Consider the following 17,336-nt stretch of genomic DNA (forward strand, 5'->3'; position numbering starts at 1 on the left):
TCAAAGTTAGTATGTCAAGACTGAATGAGAGCTATTTCAAGTAATTCTCCTTATGTCTTGCATAACTGGTTATGAAATGGATTTGGGCCTTCTTTCTGGACTGAAAATAGAATTGGGCTGCTGTTAATCAGTGTAATTTGAACTGATCAATATTAATGGGCCACTTACCATAGTTGAGAAATCAGAACATACACACATTCCAAAATAAATAAATTTATCCTCTCTATTTATTATAAATAACTAAATTTCTGATATTTATATGTGTGGATAATAGTCGAATAAAAATTATTTTTAATAAATATTTCTCAATTTATACATAATCTATTTAAATTTCATCTCACATTTTGCCTGTCGCATGCATGTTGAATAAACTATATTACAAACTATTGAATTTTATAGAAAAATTATTTTTTTAGTAAATCTTGATTAATTATGGGTTGATAACATCAACTTAAATATTTCTATATTTAATTTGATAATATGGAAATAGTTTTTGCAGTATCACTGGAAATATATAAAAATATAATGTAAACTATTTTGTGATTAAATAATGAGATGAATATGAAAGTATGAAGCATTTATGGTAAAGGAAAGAAGAAATCCTGAGGCACGCTTTTTAGATTTTACAATAAATGCGTTTGCGCAGTGCGTTTTATGTTTATCAGGTGACTGATTCAACTTTTTACTTGACAAAGTGATGATTTCACCAATTGAAATTATCATCAAAATATTAAATACACTGCGCAAAAAGAGTCAAAATTGCAGAATATATATACAGATAGTCGGTAGATACATGCATGACTAACTTTATTCAAATTACTATGATCGTATATATTGAATTGTTACGATATGCATGTTCATTGTGCCTACTAATTATGGATGTGTCATCCACACAACATTTTTTTAAAAAAAATTCCACCTAGAAAACAGAGGTGGCATTTCCAGCTTTTGGCGTTGCCGGCAGCAACGATGGTAGGCGAGGGTCGCGTGGAAGAGCTGAGCGCGAGGGTGGAAGATAGGGCAGTGGTGTTGGACGCAAGGGTTGTAGGCAGAAGGGTGATCAAGTTAAATGCTGATTTGACATCAAAAATTGATTACTTGTTTAATGTTACATCATTAATTAAAACAAAACAGTCAAAAATTAAGAATAATATACCAAAACAATATTATTAAAACTTAATGGATCAAAATTTAAAATTAGATAAGTTCGTAGATAATATTTTTTTCACTTTACACTTTAAAAAAAATAAGTTTTTAGTACTTTTAACCCTAAATTCTATCTCTCCTTAGTTTAATTCAAATCCAAAAGTTGGTCTCATGTTGATGTTCTAATTCTACACACAAAAACTCTTGTAAGATTGTCTTACAATCCAATTTTATGAGACAAATATTATATCAGAATCACTCATAAAAAAATTATTACTTTTGATGCCAAAAGTATTATTTTTATAGTGAATATGAACATGGTTGACATATCTCGAGAATAAAGTTCCGTGACATCGTCTCACAAGAGACAAGCTAAATTATCCAAATTAAAATGATTATGATATTTTGGTAAATAATGAAAACTTTTTTAGGCACTATTACCTCTAGTTTTTTTAATAAATGATATTTTATCATTATCTATTTTTCAAACACTTTTTGTTTGACTAAACATATTTAAAACAAATTATAAGCTTTTATGTCTTATAATATGTTTCATGAGCTTATAACATATATAATCTTAATTTAAAAATAAGTTGTTGATTGTTAGATATTATTATATATTTTTATTCTCAAATTTACCAAAAAAATATAATATTACGAAGATAACGGGGGAAAATATAATTTTAATTATGTAAATTAGTATGTTTTGGATTTTAGTAATGCAATATAACAAAGTTTGTATTTCATCCAAAAATTTGTATTTTTAATCATTTTTTTCTTGAAATAATTAAATCCACAAAATATTGCTTATTTGACATTAATGTTCTCATAGGTGGCTCTATAACAAAAATAAAACTTATAATATACACATTGAAATATAGACAAATAAAAATAGAGGGAAAGGACAAATTTTTTTCCTTTCATTTTGAAGTATAAGTGTTTTTTTGGATTCATTTTTTTCTTTCTTTTTTATCAAATAAATTTTAACGTGATTAATATTAACCTTGCTTTTTAAAAAAACAATATATAAGCTGTTTAACAACTTATTTCGAGAGTTTATAACTTGGCAAAATTTTTGCAAACAAATTTTAAGATTTATTAAATTTTTTCAAACACAGTAAATAAATTTTTTAGATTTTATTTAAAAACTAGTATTAGAATCAGTTATTTATCATAAACTTTATTTTAAAAATTTTCAATTTTATCACTTTTAATTTCAAACATTACACTCTTCTAATTTTTTTTCAACTTCCTCATAATGTATAAATTTAATCACTTATATAAAAGTATAATATTTGCAAACACTCCCTATATTTCATAGACATTCAAAGTATAAAAAAAAAATCGAAGATCCAAAAATCCATTGAGATGTTAATAAATTGGTTGAAAATATATGTCCTTTTTTTATTCCGAAAGATATAGGCCTGATACTCCTTTCATTTATTATTTTATTGGAAATTTGCTTTTTTAATGATATATATTTGTCTTTTTTGTGATTTTAGTCATGTATAATATCAAATTTAAGTTTCAGCCAGCTACATTTGTTTTTTGATAGTTTTAATATTTTTTCGGCACGACACACTGATGCGACACTATTATGGCGCTAACATATGCAATGTCATATAAAACATTCCAACAATAAGGACTATAAAATCGGCAAAAATTGAAAAATAAATGACATATACTAAAATTTGATATAATAGAAAACAAAATCACTAAAACATAAACATGTATATGACAAAAATTGCAATTTCTCCACCTTTATTTTGGTTGACAAATTTTCACCATATGCTTTAGAATAATGTTAAAGGTACAACCAATATATCGTTACTGCGATATTTACAACCATTATATCGCGAGATTTTGTATTCCATATATAGTGAAATTTTGACAAATTGAATTTTTGCATTGATATTTTTGTGTTGTACAAATTGTGTACAAATATGGATGTACATGTAACATCACTATATGCTTTAATAGGATAAGAATTTTTTTTTTTACAAATAAAGATTAAAACCGAGCGGCTCGACCGTTCACAATCCCATGCAGGAAATTTGAACAACCCCAACCCACCTGGCCCGCCATTAATGCTATTTGCATTAAATCTATTTCTGTCATCGCTTCTCCACCTGTTTCTCTTCGCCTTCTTCACCTTCTCACCACCAATTCTTCATATCAGAGCTTTCTCGTTTTTATATGTCGCTTATGTTTTTCCTTTCTCCTTCCTCCTCCGATTCTTCAATTACTAATTCAATCTCTTTCACATCGCATATCTGTTTTTCTTAAGTTAAATAAAGGTTCTTGCAAGAAAACCAGTAGCATCATCAATAAACCTGAATTCCCCGTAACCTTCACAATCCAAATACTGCTTTCCCGGCATTCCTTTTACCTGAAATACTTCTATATCTATCTCTTTTCCAAACTTGATTCTGTAAAGGGTTCTCACTTTTTCCCAGTCAAAGTTTCATGAAAGGCGAGTCCTCTCCATTCATTCATTTAATGTCGAAACACGTACGTCAGTTTTTCTTGCTATAAGTTTCTGGTGTGAAAATATTAAGCTTCATTTACTGTACTGAGGTTTATTGTTTATTCTTTTTGTTGGCAGAGAGAAAAGATTTGAGTTACACTCAACTCAAAAAAATATAGCGGTGTACTCAAAGAACGCCATTTCAGATTCTGAGAACGTGAGTCTTTTTTTGAAAAAAATATCGAATCATCTTTTCGCATGTCATGACCGTTACGATGTCCATCAAAATATCTCACATCGGTTCGGGAGTTGCAACTTTACCCGGGGTTGAAGTTCCACGATGAGAATTCTATCTTCCCGGTCCCCGACTCTTTCCTTCCTTGCGCCTCAGGAGTTGTATATATAGAATATTTCTAACAATTATTTCTTTTTGAGCTAATTTTTTTATTTGAGTGAGGTTCAATTTTCAGATGCAGGTTGCAATCCTGACCATCGATATGTGTTGACTGATCATAGTTAAAATACTTGTAAACTTCATGTCCCATATATATTCATTAATAGACATGAAGAAGTGTGTTAGTTGTCTCATATCGGTTTGATAAAACCTTTTAGAATTGGAATGTAAAGGCTTTAATAATCCCGTAGATGTAGATTTATGGTTGAATTAGATCCAAATCTCTATTTTAATATAGTATCAGAGCTCGTTTCTATACTCCAGTTGTTCATTCCTGGTGTGAGAGAACGTGTTTAGATGTCTCGTATAGGTTGGGAGTTTTCGGAAGTTGTATATATGGATTTAGATAATATTTTTTTCCCTATATTTTTTGAGATTGACTTATTACCAAATCACAATCTAGACAAGGAGAACAAATGTTTTGTTCATAAAGCCAAAACCAAGAAACCAAAGTCAATGCCAATTAAGATACTGCCAGATCAGCAATCACTTTCATTTCAACCCAATTTAATATCTTCTAATAACCCCAGAAGGGAAAAAAAGAAACCAATTTCATTCGTGAGTGAGCTTTTTAGGGTTTCTTTGTAGAGATCATGTGTAGCTTCAACGGTTGATGATGATGTTAGGAATTTTCATGCCAGTGAGAAAAACCCAGCCATTCTTGGGCAAAACAGAAGGTTCCATGAATATATATTTCTTGTTTTAAAATTTGTGCAAAATCATAACTTTTCTGTTGTCACATTAAATTAATTTATCCACCCTTCGTTTCAACTTGCTGTACCAACATCGTCATTCATCACTTTTAATTTTAATGAATACTTTTGGACACTCTCCAATTAATTTTTCTACCAGGTCAAGATTTTTTGACGCATTATGTTTTGTGTCAAGAGTCAACCTTCGCGTCGCAGTTCTTTGGTTTCGTCTATAAACTCCTTCTGAGATCTTATGAGCTGGGCTAGAAATTAATTTATTCCATTGATAAATTAATTCAGTACAGTTAATTAATCTGCTAAAGCTGGTATTTTTAAAGACCGTTAATCTTTCTACATTTCTTTAATGGAATATATATATTCTTCGTGTTCTCATTACAATTCTTTTCCATTTCAGTTGCAAGACTTGAGCATTTATTTCTCTGCGTAGATCATAGGTAAATAGCTAAAGATGTTTCCACAAAACATGTTTGATGGGCACCAAATTTTGCTGGATATGGAGCATAAAACCCCAGAAAATGAAATGGACATAATCGGGGGTGATGATCAGTACGAAAAAACAGTCAATAACACAGTGGAAGCTCCAGACTCCATTGATGATCGAGACCCCAATGAAAGACCCAAGAAGAAGCCATACCATCGCCATACGCAGCATCAAATTCAAGAAATGGAGTTGTTAGTACTACACCTGCAATTAAATCACATTTATGAAAAAATTCTTCATTTCTTTTTGTAAAGTAAACATTTGAACAGATATTTCAAGGAATGCCCGCATCCTGATGACAAGCAAAGAAAGGAGCTTGGACGGAGATTAACGCTGGAGCCTCTGCAAGTGAAATTTTGGTTCCAAAACAAACGCACCCAGATGAAGGTGAAGACAGTTTCTTTACTCAACTTGACTTCGAGCTTTGTTTAATGCGGTTAATTTCATCGATGATGGATAATTGTGCATGCAGGCTCAACATGAACGCCATGAGAACACAAGTCTGAAAACCGAGAATGATAAGCTTCGTGCGGAGAACTTACAGTACAAGGAAGCTCTCAGTAATGCTACTTGTCCCAACTGTGGTGGCCCATCTGCCATTGGAGAAATGTCCTTTGATGAGCAGCAACTCAGGATTGAAAATAGCCGCTTGAGAGAAGAGGTAACTGCAAGAGGACTTTAATTCTCCGTATCGTATAAAAATGTGATTAATATAATATGAAGTTAATGTTTGACTGATTGAAGAAATATGGGGGAACGTGTTTCATTAAATGTCAAATGAATTAAATAATGGCTATGTATTTCGTTTCCAGATTGATAGGATTTTCGGAATAGCTGCAAAGTATGTAGGCAAACCTATGCTCTCTTCTCCTCGTCTACCTGAAGGAGCAACTCGTTCACTTGATCTTGGAACAGGGAATTTCGTACCACAAACAGGCATCGCTGGAGAGGTTTATGGAGCTCCTGATCTTCTTAGATCAATTTCTGGCCCTACCGACGCTGACAAGCCAGTGATCATCGATCTGGCTGTAGCTGCTATGGAGGAACTTGTACGAATGGCGCAAACTGGAGAGCCCTTGTGGATTCGGAGCACTGAGGCGAGTTCTGTTCAGATTTTGAGTGAAGATGAATATATTCGAACTTTTCCTCGTGGGATTGGACCAAAGCCATTGGGAATGAAATCTGAAGCCTCGCGGGAGTCTTCTGTCGTGATTATGAACCATGTTAATCTGGTGGAGATCTTGATGGATGTGGTAGGTTAATTTCGCGCATATGAGCTTTTTGGCATTTATCTCTATCTTGGCTTCATTTGTAAAACCGAATAATCTGGAACTGTAATTGTAGAATCAATGGTCGAGTGTGTTCTCTAGTATTGTTTCCAGAGCAGTGACCGTGAAAGTATTGTCGACCGGCGTGGCAGGCAACTATAATGGAGCTCTTCAAGTGGTATATATATATATGTATTCATAGTTTTTGATCAATTCAAATATGAAAATTAAGTTTACTGATTGATAATGGCCGGATTCTTGTGGAAATTAGTTCGTATACTGCAGCAAATTTTAATGACATGTTCTTAATGTTGTGATTCAGATGTCAGCCGAGTTCCAGGTTCCGTCTCCATTAGCTCCAACCCGCGAAATCTATTTCGTCAGATACTGCAAACAACACACGGAAGGGATTTGGGCTGTAGTTGATGTTTCTTTAGACAACCTTAGATCTACCTCTATTTCAAGATGTAGAAGAAGGCCATCAGGTTGTTTGATTCAAGAACTTCCTAATGCTTACTCAAAGGTATAAACCGATTCAATTCTCACGAATACCATGAATGAAGCCTGGATATATACTCCTAGACGGGATCATTAAATTGTCTCTAACCTTAATATGTTAGGTTACATGGGTTGAACATGTGGAGGTGGATGACAGATCTGTTCATAGTATCTATAAACCTCTAGTTGAATCAGGAATGGCATTTGGGGCAAGACGCTGGGTAACAACACTTGACCGACAATGTGAACGTTTAGCAAGTGCATTGGCAAACAACATTGCGGCCGGTGACATCGGAGGTAAGTTAATCATGCTTCGATTAATTTAATGTCCTTTTTCGCAAACACTGATCAGGAAAAGGAAAATAAAATAAATTTCTCTTGAAGTGATATCGTCCCCGGGGGGTAGAAAGAGTATGCTGAAACTGGCTGAAAGAATGGTGGTGAGTTTCTGTACCGGTGTTGGTGCTTCAACCGCGCATGCATGGACGACACTTTCCGGAAGCGGCGCTGATGATGTTCGAGTCATGACTCGGAAAAGCATGGACGATCCCGGCAGGCCGCCTGGAATTGTGCTGAGTGCCGCAACTTCATTCTGGCTTCCAGTTTCACCAAAGAGAGTTTTTGATTTCCTGAGGGACGAGAATTCGAGAAGTGAGGTACACATGAACAGTTCAAACATAGAATTTAGGTGCGAATTTTAACTTGGGCATATTATTTCATAAATCTAATTTGTATCTTCTGCTTCATGTACGATAAATTAAAGTGGGATATTCTTTCGAATGGAGGCCTCGTTCAAGAAATGGCACATATTGCCAATGGCCGTGATCCTGGGAACTGCGTCTCTTTACTCCGTGTTAATGTAAGGTTTTAGTTTCATTAACTTGAAAAGCTTGATTTGCGACAAATGTGGTAAAAAGATAGTGTCAAATATTTTTTCTCATCGAATTAGTTCATTTACTACTGATCTCGTTCGTTTTAATGCAGAGTGAAAACTCAAGCCAAAGCAACATGCTGATCCTACAGGAGAGTTCCACAGATTCGACATGCTCATATGTCATTTATGCGCCAGTCGACATTGTGGCCATGAACGTTGTCTTAAGTGGCGGAGACCCGGATTATGTTGCCCTGTTGCCGTCGGGCTTTGCTATACTCCCCGATGGGCCAAACAATCATCAGGCATGTAGGGGCCTGGAGATTGGTTCCGGCGGATCTTTACTGACTGTCGCATTTCAGATATTGGTTGATTCCGTTCCGACTGCGAAGCTCTCTTTAGGATCTGTGGCAACAGTCAATAGCCTGATCAAGTGCACCATTGAAAGGATAAAAGATGCTGTTCTAGGCGAGAGTGCATGACCCAAAATCATTTACCCCACAGGTAAAATTCTAACTACACTTCTTGTCTAATTTATTTTCGTGCTTGTGAGTTTGTTTGGACTTGAGTGATGACTAATAACTCAGATATCATATCATATATAGCGAAGTATCTTAATGCCTATAATGATACATCTGTGACACTCAATTCGGGCAATTTTTGTGCATTCGAGTTGAGGTCTTACTCTATAAAAATGATTAACTGAAGTTGCTATAGAAGTGTTTATTATACACTACTTGAACCCATTCATATTGCCTCAATAGTTTTCACATGATCTCATCCGGCGGATATTTTATTCCAGCTCCATTGTATCCGTTTGTTGCTGCAGTTGATGCCTCCATGCATCGAATCACTGACGATGAAAAAGGTTTTATTTACTACAAAAACTAGATCAGAAGTCAAGAACGAACCTCAAACAAATCCAGCAATGTGGTGTTGTCTTGTCTGAAGAAAGCAAGAGTGCCAGCTAAGATTTCACCATGCGTGCAAGGCTAACAGGTTCGGGTATTGACTGAAGGGTCGACAAGTAAACGAAGACTGATCATTGTAGGGAGAAAACCTTTGTTTGTTTTGCTCTAGAGTTACTTAACTAGAGGTTTATTTTCTTGTATCACTGTTGTCTGTTGGCTCTAATGTAATAAATTGAGCTGTATTTTTTTAAGAAATTATATATGATTTAGTAAATTATAATAAGTTCTTTATGAATTTGGTTTATTTTCATTTTGATTTATTTTTTATTTAATTAATGAACCCATGTCTTGTTATCAATTTTAAAATTTTACGTCTTCCGTTGCATTATTCAAATGTTAAGCCCGGGTGGGAGTTTGCTTTAAAATTAATTAATCCGTTTGTGTTTAAATATTATTTTTTTCCTTCAAAATTGATCAAATGTTACGAATTAATTAGCTACTTAATTTCTTCTCCATAAATGTTTTATTCGACTGATTTGTTGGATTTAGGTTTTCTATAAATGTAATTCAATTATATATTAGAGAAAATTTCATTTTGTTTGAAATAGTTGGTGAAATTTTAACGTAACTTTTTTATATTTGTTGCTGAAATGTATTTAATTAAGTACTTGCAGAAAATTTTCATTATTTATCAATTATTTAAATTATGACAATGTTATTATTAACTATCTCATAGCGGTTTGATAAAATCCATGGAAGTTGTATATATAGTCTTAGACAATTCTCCCCCCTTGAGAGCTAGCATTTGGGATTGAGTTAGGTCAAAATTCCAATCTTAACATAGTATCAGAGATCAGGTTCGACTATTATGTGTTGGATTTTCATAGTTGGACTACTCATTCTGCCCATAGTTGGGTCATTTGCAAACTCCATGTTCCAGATGTTCATTCCTAGGCGTGATGAGGTGTGTTAGTTGTCTCATGACGGTTGGATAAAATCTCTGGGTGTTGTATATATGGTCTTGGACATTCCTCTCCCCCATTGAGCTAGCTTTTGAGTTAGGTCCAAATTATAATCTTAATATGGTATCAGAGCTCATGTTTCACAGTTCTGTATTAGACTGTCCATAGTTAGACCACATGTCTTGCTCATAGTTGGGTCATTTGTAGACTTCACTCTCTAGATATTCATTTTTGAACGTGAAGGGATGTGTTAGTCTTCCAAAATCAGTTGGATAAAATACCTGGAAGTTGCATATATGGAATTGGACAATCATTCCCCATTGAGCTAGTTTTTTAGATTGAATTAAGTCCACGTTCTAATCTTAACATTTATTAACTATTTCATTAGACTCATTTTGATAATTATAATATAATTCACAAAATAATTTATTATTTTAAAATAATACAATTATCATATAGTTTATCATGTTATATTTCGTTATCTTCTTATTTCACATCATTCGTTTCTCATCTTACCAACTAAATGATACTCATCAGAAATAATGAAACCGACACACCATATCAATGTCAACAGTCTCAAACAGCAATGATACCTAAATCCAATCATAAAAAAAGAAATATGAATTAAATAGAGTACCATTTGAGTATGTATGTTGTATTTTTTTTGAGTACGTCTCTTGTGAAACGGTCTCACGAATCTCTATATGTGAGACGAGTCAACCCTACCGATATTCACAATAAAAAGTAATATTCTTAGCGTATTTTTTTTAGTACGTCTCTTGTGAAACGGTCTCACGAATCTCTATATGTGAAACGAGTCAACCCTACCGATATTCACAATAAAAAATAATATTTTTAGCATAAAAATTAATATTTTTTCAATGATGACTCAAATAAGAGATCTGTCTCACAAAATATGACCCGTGAGACCGTCTCACACAAATTTTTTTCATTTTTTTTGATAGCTTTTTTTTAACTATGTTAACAAAGAATGAATTAATTAAGAGTATAACCTAAAAAAAAGTCAATGTTTTTTTAATATTTGTGAAAAATCAAACGAATCCATGTATGAGATAGATAAAATATTTTGTCTAGTTTGACATGAATATTAAACTATATTAAATGATTTTTCTCCACAATAAATAGTCAGAGTGTACCCAATCTTGACTCGGGACAAGAATGCTGACAATACATTACTCGAATTAATTAAATATTACTAATAAATAGCGTCGGGGGAGAATCAGTCTGTGTTATTGAAATCATTATTTCCTTGTATAAACGTAAGGTGACATTACCAACCAAAACTTAATGCAATAAAACAATTGACTCGTTGAAATTATAAATGATTTCATCTCATGGCAGCTGACATTGCTCTCACCTCATGTTTGTCATATAACATTTATTACCTTCGAATCTCTTCTTCCTGCCTTTCTACGACATTGCGTAGGAGGAGGAAGAATAATTTTTTGAGACGATCTCACGAATCTATAATTATAAGATTGATTGATTTGATTTATAAACTATTGCGAATAATAATACTTTTGGTATAAAAAAATAATATTTTTCATGAGTTGAGTCTGATCGAAAATCCGTATCACAAAATTGATCAATGACACTGTCTCACGTCAGTTTTTATCCACGATAAATAACCAATTGTTTTTAAATTTTTTTTTTTAAAATAACAATAAATAATTGCTATAGTTATCTCATTGATATTTTTTATCGTAAATAATTTTATTTAAATTATTAAAAAATAAATAATTTGATCGTTTAGTAAATAGAACATTCATTCGGGGCATAGAGAATTCTTATATGAAGACAAACCTTTGAAATAAATGTTCTTGTTGAAAAATTATTTAAAAATGTGTTAAATATTTGTGTTGAAAATGTGAATGTTGAATGTTGAAAATTAGGTAAAATTAGGTGTTGAATATTGAAAATTAGTGTGTGATGATGTAGGTAATGATGTATTTTATTTTTGGATTATTTGTAAAAATTTTCTATAAATAGATCTCTCATTTGTGAAGAAAATCACAATTGAGTTGAGAGAAAAATATTATAAAGTGTGTAGTGTGATAATTTTGAGAGTTTGAGATTTTTACTTTTTTACCGTAAATTTTTACTTTTTCACAACACGTTATCAGCACGAAGCTCTAAAAGTCCTCCATATTTTTCCAAGCTCCGAACAGAAGAAAAAGGTAACAAAAGTAATAATATTTATTTTACTGTTATTTATTTATTGTTTATATATGTAATATATAATATAATGTTATTGTTAGAAATAATAAAAATAATTTTTTCAAAAACTTGTTATAAATCCTGGGAGGATGTTAAGACGACATCCCACACTCCCGGTAAGGGATACGACAAGTATAAAAGCCTATAAGGTTTTTTAAACAAAATAACTTATGACACCTAATTATAATAATGTGATATGATATACATAATTATTTAAATATGACTAATATTATATACACCATATTATTACCATAAAATTATACAAATACATACATTTATTTTCTTATACACCAACGGTAATAAACGGTAACAAAACGGCTAGTTTTTGCTCTATAAATACAATCTCACAAATACATTCAATCACTCCAACTTTCTCTTCTTCTCTAAAAATTATTCTTCATCAAATTTTCGAAGAAAAAAAGAAGATGGCTTTCACGAGGTTATTTTTAATTATTTTGGTTATCATACTCACCAGTCTTGTATTTATCGGAGAATATCCTCCTCGTGTGTTTTCTTTATTTTTACGAATACTTGTACTTGTTGTTTATCCATTACTTTGTATTGCAATATTCATTAACTAATAAAATGCATCGTAATTTTTAGTACCACCATGGCAAACTTGGCAAAGCTCGAATTCATCGCTCTTGATATTACTGGGAAAAACTATATGCCATGGACTCTTGATGTAGAAATGCATCTTGAGTCATTGGGTCTAAGCGAGACCATTAAAGAAAATGGTATATCTTCATCACAAGAAAAAGCAAAAGCTATAATATTTTTACGACGACACCTTGATGAAGGTTTAAAATGTGAATATCTCATCGAAAAAGATCCCATGGCTCTGTGGAAAGGATTAAAAGAGAGATTTGAACATATAAGGGAAGTTATACTTCCGACCGCCCGTGATGAATGGAATATGTTAAGATTCCAAGACTTTAAAAAAGTCAGTGATTACAATTCAGCGATGTATAGAATAATCTCGCAGTTAAAATTTTGTGGACATGAGGTTACAGAATCGGAAATGCTTGAAAAAACATTTTCCACGTTTCACGCATCAAATATAACACTACAGCAACAATATAGAGTGCGTGGATTTGCGAGATATTCTGAACTCATCGCCTGTCTTCTTGTGGCGGAAAAGAACAACGAGCTATTAATGAGAAATCATCAGTCCCGACCCACTGGATCAACAGCATTTCCAGAAGTAAATGCTGTAAGTAAAAATGAATTTAAACCTGGAAACCAAAATCAAATTCAAAGACAAGGTTTTGGTCGAGGTCGAGGTCGAGGTCGAGGTCGTGGACGTGGACGTGGACGAGGAAGTGGTCGTGGTCGTGGACGCGGCCGTGGTTTTGAAAATAATCGAGATAGTTATTTCTATAACTCATCTCAAAATAACGTCCCAAACCATCCACAGAAAAGGCATCAAGAAAACATGAGTGTTAATGAAAATCACTCGAAAAGATTTGAAAGTTCTTGTTTCAGATGCGGTACTCCAGGACATTGGTCTCGTATTTGTCGAGCCCCTGAGCATCTTTGCAAACTTTATAAAGAATCGATAAAGGGGAAAGAAAAGGAGACCAACTTCACTGAGCGAAGTGACCGTTTGAGTGATTCAACTCATTTTGATGCTGCTGATTTTATGAATGATTTCTCTGGAAATGATCAATATGTTGGTGGGATAGAAATGAACAATATTGATGCTGCAGATTTTCTCAATGATTTCTCTGAAAATGAACAATATAGTGGTAGAATATAAATGTACAATAATTTATTTTTCATGTATTTATATGATAATGTTTTATTGTACAATTATGATATGTGTTATATTTAAATATGTATTGTCATTAATTTTTTTTCATTGCATATTTTTTGAAGTTCAAATATGGAAAATGCTATGAGCAAAGCTGAAGTTTGCATACCCGATAGTGGTACAACGCACACTATCCTCCGAGATAAAAGATATTTCTTGGAACTAAAACCAACAAAAACAACGGTGAATACAATATCAGGTCCTGTAGACTTGATTAAAGGATGTGGTAAAGCACAATTTTTGTTACCTAATGGTACAAAATTTTTGATCAATGATGCTTTATATTCACCACAATCGAAAAGAAATTTGTTGAGTTTTAATGATATATATTCCCATGGGTATGATACTCAAACAATGAATGAAGGGAATGAGAAATATATGTGTCTTACCACATATAAATCAGGAAAGAAATATGTGATTGAAAAACTACCAATGCTCCCTACTGGATTGCATTATACACATATACGTCCCATTGAATCAAACATGGTAATTGATAATTCTTCAATATTAACCAATTGGCATGATCGATTAGGACATCCTGGTTCAACAATGATGCGAAGAATTATAGAAAATACACATGGTCATCCATTGAAAGACCAGAAGATCTTTCAGAATAATAAGTTTCAATGTAAAGCATGTTCTCTTGGAAAACTTATTATAAGACCATCACCAGCCAAAATCCAAACTGAATCACCAATGTTTCTTGAACGTATTCAGGGTGATATTTGTGGACCAATCCATCCACCATGTGGACCATTCAGATACTTTATGGTATTGATTGATGCCTCCAGCAGATGGTCACATGTATGTTTATTGTCAACTCGAAATGTTGCATTTGCAAGATTACTTGCTCAAATAATAAAATTGAGGAATCAATTTCCCGATTATACAATCAAGAAAATTAGACTTGATAATGCTGGTGAATTTACTTCCCAGACTTTCAATGATTATTGTATGTCTATGGGAATCATTGTTGAGCATCCTGTTGCTCATGTACATACTCAAAATGGATTGGCTGAATCATTGATTAAACGTCTGCAAATGATTGCTAGACCAATGATTATGAAAACAAAGCTCCCTATTTCTATATGGGGACATGCAATTTTACATGCTGCTTCATTAATTCGCATCAGACCAAGTGCATATCATAAATACTCCCCATTGCAGCTTGCATTTGGTAAAGAACCAGACATTTCTCATCTGAGAATTTTTGGATGTATGGTGTATGTGCCTATTGCACCACCTCAACGAAAGAAAATGGGACCTCAAAGAAAGATTGGAATTTATATTGGTTATGATAGTCCATCGATCATTCGATATCTTGAACCACAGACAGGCGACGTGTTCACAGCACGTTTTGCTGATTGTCATTTTAATGAGGAAATCTTCCCAATGTTAGGGGGAGAACAGAAACATACCGAAAAAGAAATTACATGGTATGTATCATCATTGTTACATCTGGATCCAAGAACAAAACAATGTGAAAAAGATGTACAGCAAATTGTGCACTTGCAAAGAATAGCAAATCAAATACCAGATGCATTTGCAGACACAAAAGGGGTAACTAAATCATATATACATGCTGCAAATGCCCCTGCTCGAATTGAAATTCCGAAGAAACAAATTGAAGATAGTCATGATGTCATTAAACGCCTGAAGCGTGGAAGGCCAGTTGGTTCCAAGGATAAAAATCCTCGAAAAAGAAAATTCATAGAGAAACACAATGATCACAAAATAGAGAATGATGTTCCTGAAGAAACACATAATGATCACAAAATAGAGAATGATGTTCCTGAAGAAACACATGATGATGAAAATGTTTTGTCAGAACCACAAACTGACGAGAATCATGAAATCTCTATCAATTATATTAATACTGGAAAAATATGGAACCGAAAAGATATAGAAGAAATTGATGATATATTTTCTTATAATGTGGCAATCGACATCATAAATGATAATGAAGATCATGAACCAAAATCTTTTGGTGAATGTAAAAATCGGCAGGATTGGATAAAATGGAAAGATGCCATCCAGGTTGAATTGGATTCGCTAAATAAACGTAATGTTTTTGGACCTATAGTCCTTACACCTGAAGGTGTAAAACCTGTTGGATACAAATGGGTTTTTATTCGAAAGCGAAATGAGAAAAATGAAATAGTAAGATATAAAGCTCGACTTGTTGCACAAGGTTTTTCTCAAAGGCCTGGAATTGATTATGAAGAAACGTATTCTCCTGTGATGGATGCAATTACGTTTCGGTATTTGATTAGCTTGGCAGTATCTGAAAATTTAGAAATGCGTCTTATGGATGTTGTTACAGCCTACTTATATGGATCACTTGATAGTAATATATATATGAAAATCCCTGAAGGATTTAAGATGCCTGAAGCACAAAGTTCAAAACCCAGAGAATGTTATTCTGTGAAATTACTAAGATCATTATATGGGTTGAAGCAATCCGGCAGAATGTGGTATAATAGGCTAAGTGATCACTTGATGAAAAAGGGATATGTAAATAATTCAATATGCCCTTGTGTTTTCATTAAGAAAACAACATCCGGATGCGTAATTATTGCTGTATATGTTGATGATTTAAACATCATTGGAACAAATAAGGAAATTCAAGAAGTTGTGTCATACTTGAAAGAAGAATTTGAAATGAAGGATCTTGGAAAAACCAAGTATTGTCTGGGTTTACAAATTGAACAAAAAGAATGTGGAATATTTGTTCACCAGACAAATTATACAGAAAAGATCCTTAAACGTTTTAATATGGACAAATCAAATCCTTTAAGTACTCCAATGGTTGTTAGATCATTAAACATAGAAAAGGATCCATTCCGTCCATGTGAAGATGATGAAGATATTCTTGGTCCAGAAGTACCATATCTAAGTGCTATCGGTGCCCTTATGTATCTTACAAATTGTACAAGGCCTGATATATCTTTTGCCGTAAATTTATTGGCAAGATTTAGCACATATCCAACAAAGAGACATTGGAACGGAATTAAACATATATTCCGTTATCTACGAGGAACGACAGACTTGGGACTTTTGTATTCAAAAGATGCTAATCCAAGTATAATTGGTTATGCCGATGCTGGATACTTATCTGATCCACACAAAGCACGTTCTCAAACTGGATATGTATTTACTCGTGGAGGCACTGCAATTTCTTGGCGTTCACAGAAACAAACACTTGTAACAACTTCATCAAATCATGCCGAGATTATTGCACTACATGAAGCAAGCCGTGAATGTGTGTGGTTAAAATCAATGACTCAACATATCCAAATCTCATGCGGATTATCATTCGACGAGAAGCCTGTGATACTATATGAAGATAATGCTGCATGTGTTGCTCAAATGAAAGAAGGATACATAAAAAGCGACAGAACTAAACATATTCCTCCTAAGTTCTTCGCATTCACCAAGGAGCTTGAGAAGAATAAATGTATTGATGTTCGTCACATTCAATCAAGTGAAAACTCATCAGATCTCTTCACAAAGG

The 17,336-nt window shown here is 33.2% G+C and overlaps 1 protein-coding gene across 4 annotated transcripts; it reads left to right on the forward strand.

The window, feature by feature from the left end:
• The first annotated feature begins 3,751 nt into the window (after window positions 1–3,751).
• On the forward strand, window positions 3,752–9,132 carry LOC140980116 (homeobox-leucine zipper protein PROTODERMAL FACTOR 2-like). Of its 4 annotated transcripts, none has more exons than XM_073445798.1 (12): window positions 3,752–3,830; window positions 5,175–5,452; window positions 5,531–5,648; window positions 5,734–5,922; window positions 6,074–6,514; window positions 6,606–6,707; window positions 6,852–7,052; window positions 7,150–7,324; window positions 7,412–7,683; window positions 7,791–7,886; window positions 8,012–8,402; window positions 8,701–9,132. In XM_073445798.1, the coding sequence occupies exons 2-11, from the start codon at window positions 5,229–5,231 to the stop codon at window positions 8,378–8,380; spliced, it is 2,187 nt and encodes a 728-aa protein (XP_073301899.1). In that variant the 5' UTR covers window positions 3,752–3,830; window positions 5,175–5,228; the 3' UTR covers window positions 8,381–8,402; window positions 8,701–9,132. The 4 variants fall into 4 exon arrangements, with proteins under 4 accessions (XP_073301899.1, XP_073301895.1, XP_073301898.1 ...); XM_073445794.1 differs by having other exon boundaries at window positions 8,728–9,132; XM_073445797.1 differs by lacking the exon at window positions 3,752–3,830 and adding an exon at window positions 4,615–4,744 and having other exon boundaries at window positions 8,728–9,132.
• Window positions 9,133–17,336: the final 8,204 nt, after the last annotated feature.

The sequence above is a fragment of the Primulina huaijiensis genome, chromosome 7 (genome assembly GCF_012295235.1).
Source record: "Primulina huaijiensis isolate GDHJ02 chromosome 7, ASM1229523v2, whole genome shotgun sequence".
NCBI classification, from domain to species: domain Eukaryota; kingdom Viridiplantae; phylum Streptophyta; class Magnoliopsida; order Lamiales; family Gesneriaceae; genus Primulina; species Primulina huaijiensis.

Coding starts and splice junctions, on each gene's coding strand:
- LOC140980116 (XM_073445798.1), top strand. CDS start 5,229: ATGTTTCCACAAAACATGTTTGATGGGCACCAAATTTTGCTGGATATG. Junction 6,708..6,851: donor ATAATGGAGCTCTTCAAGTG/GTATATATATAT, acceptor GTTGTGATTCAG/ATGTCAGCCGAGTTCCAGGT. Junction 7,887..8,011: donor TCTCTTTACTCCGTGTTAAT/GTAAGGTTTTAG, acceptor GTTTTAATGCAG/AGTGAAAACTCAAGCCAAAG.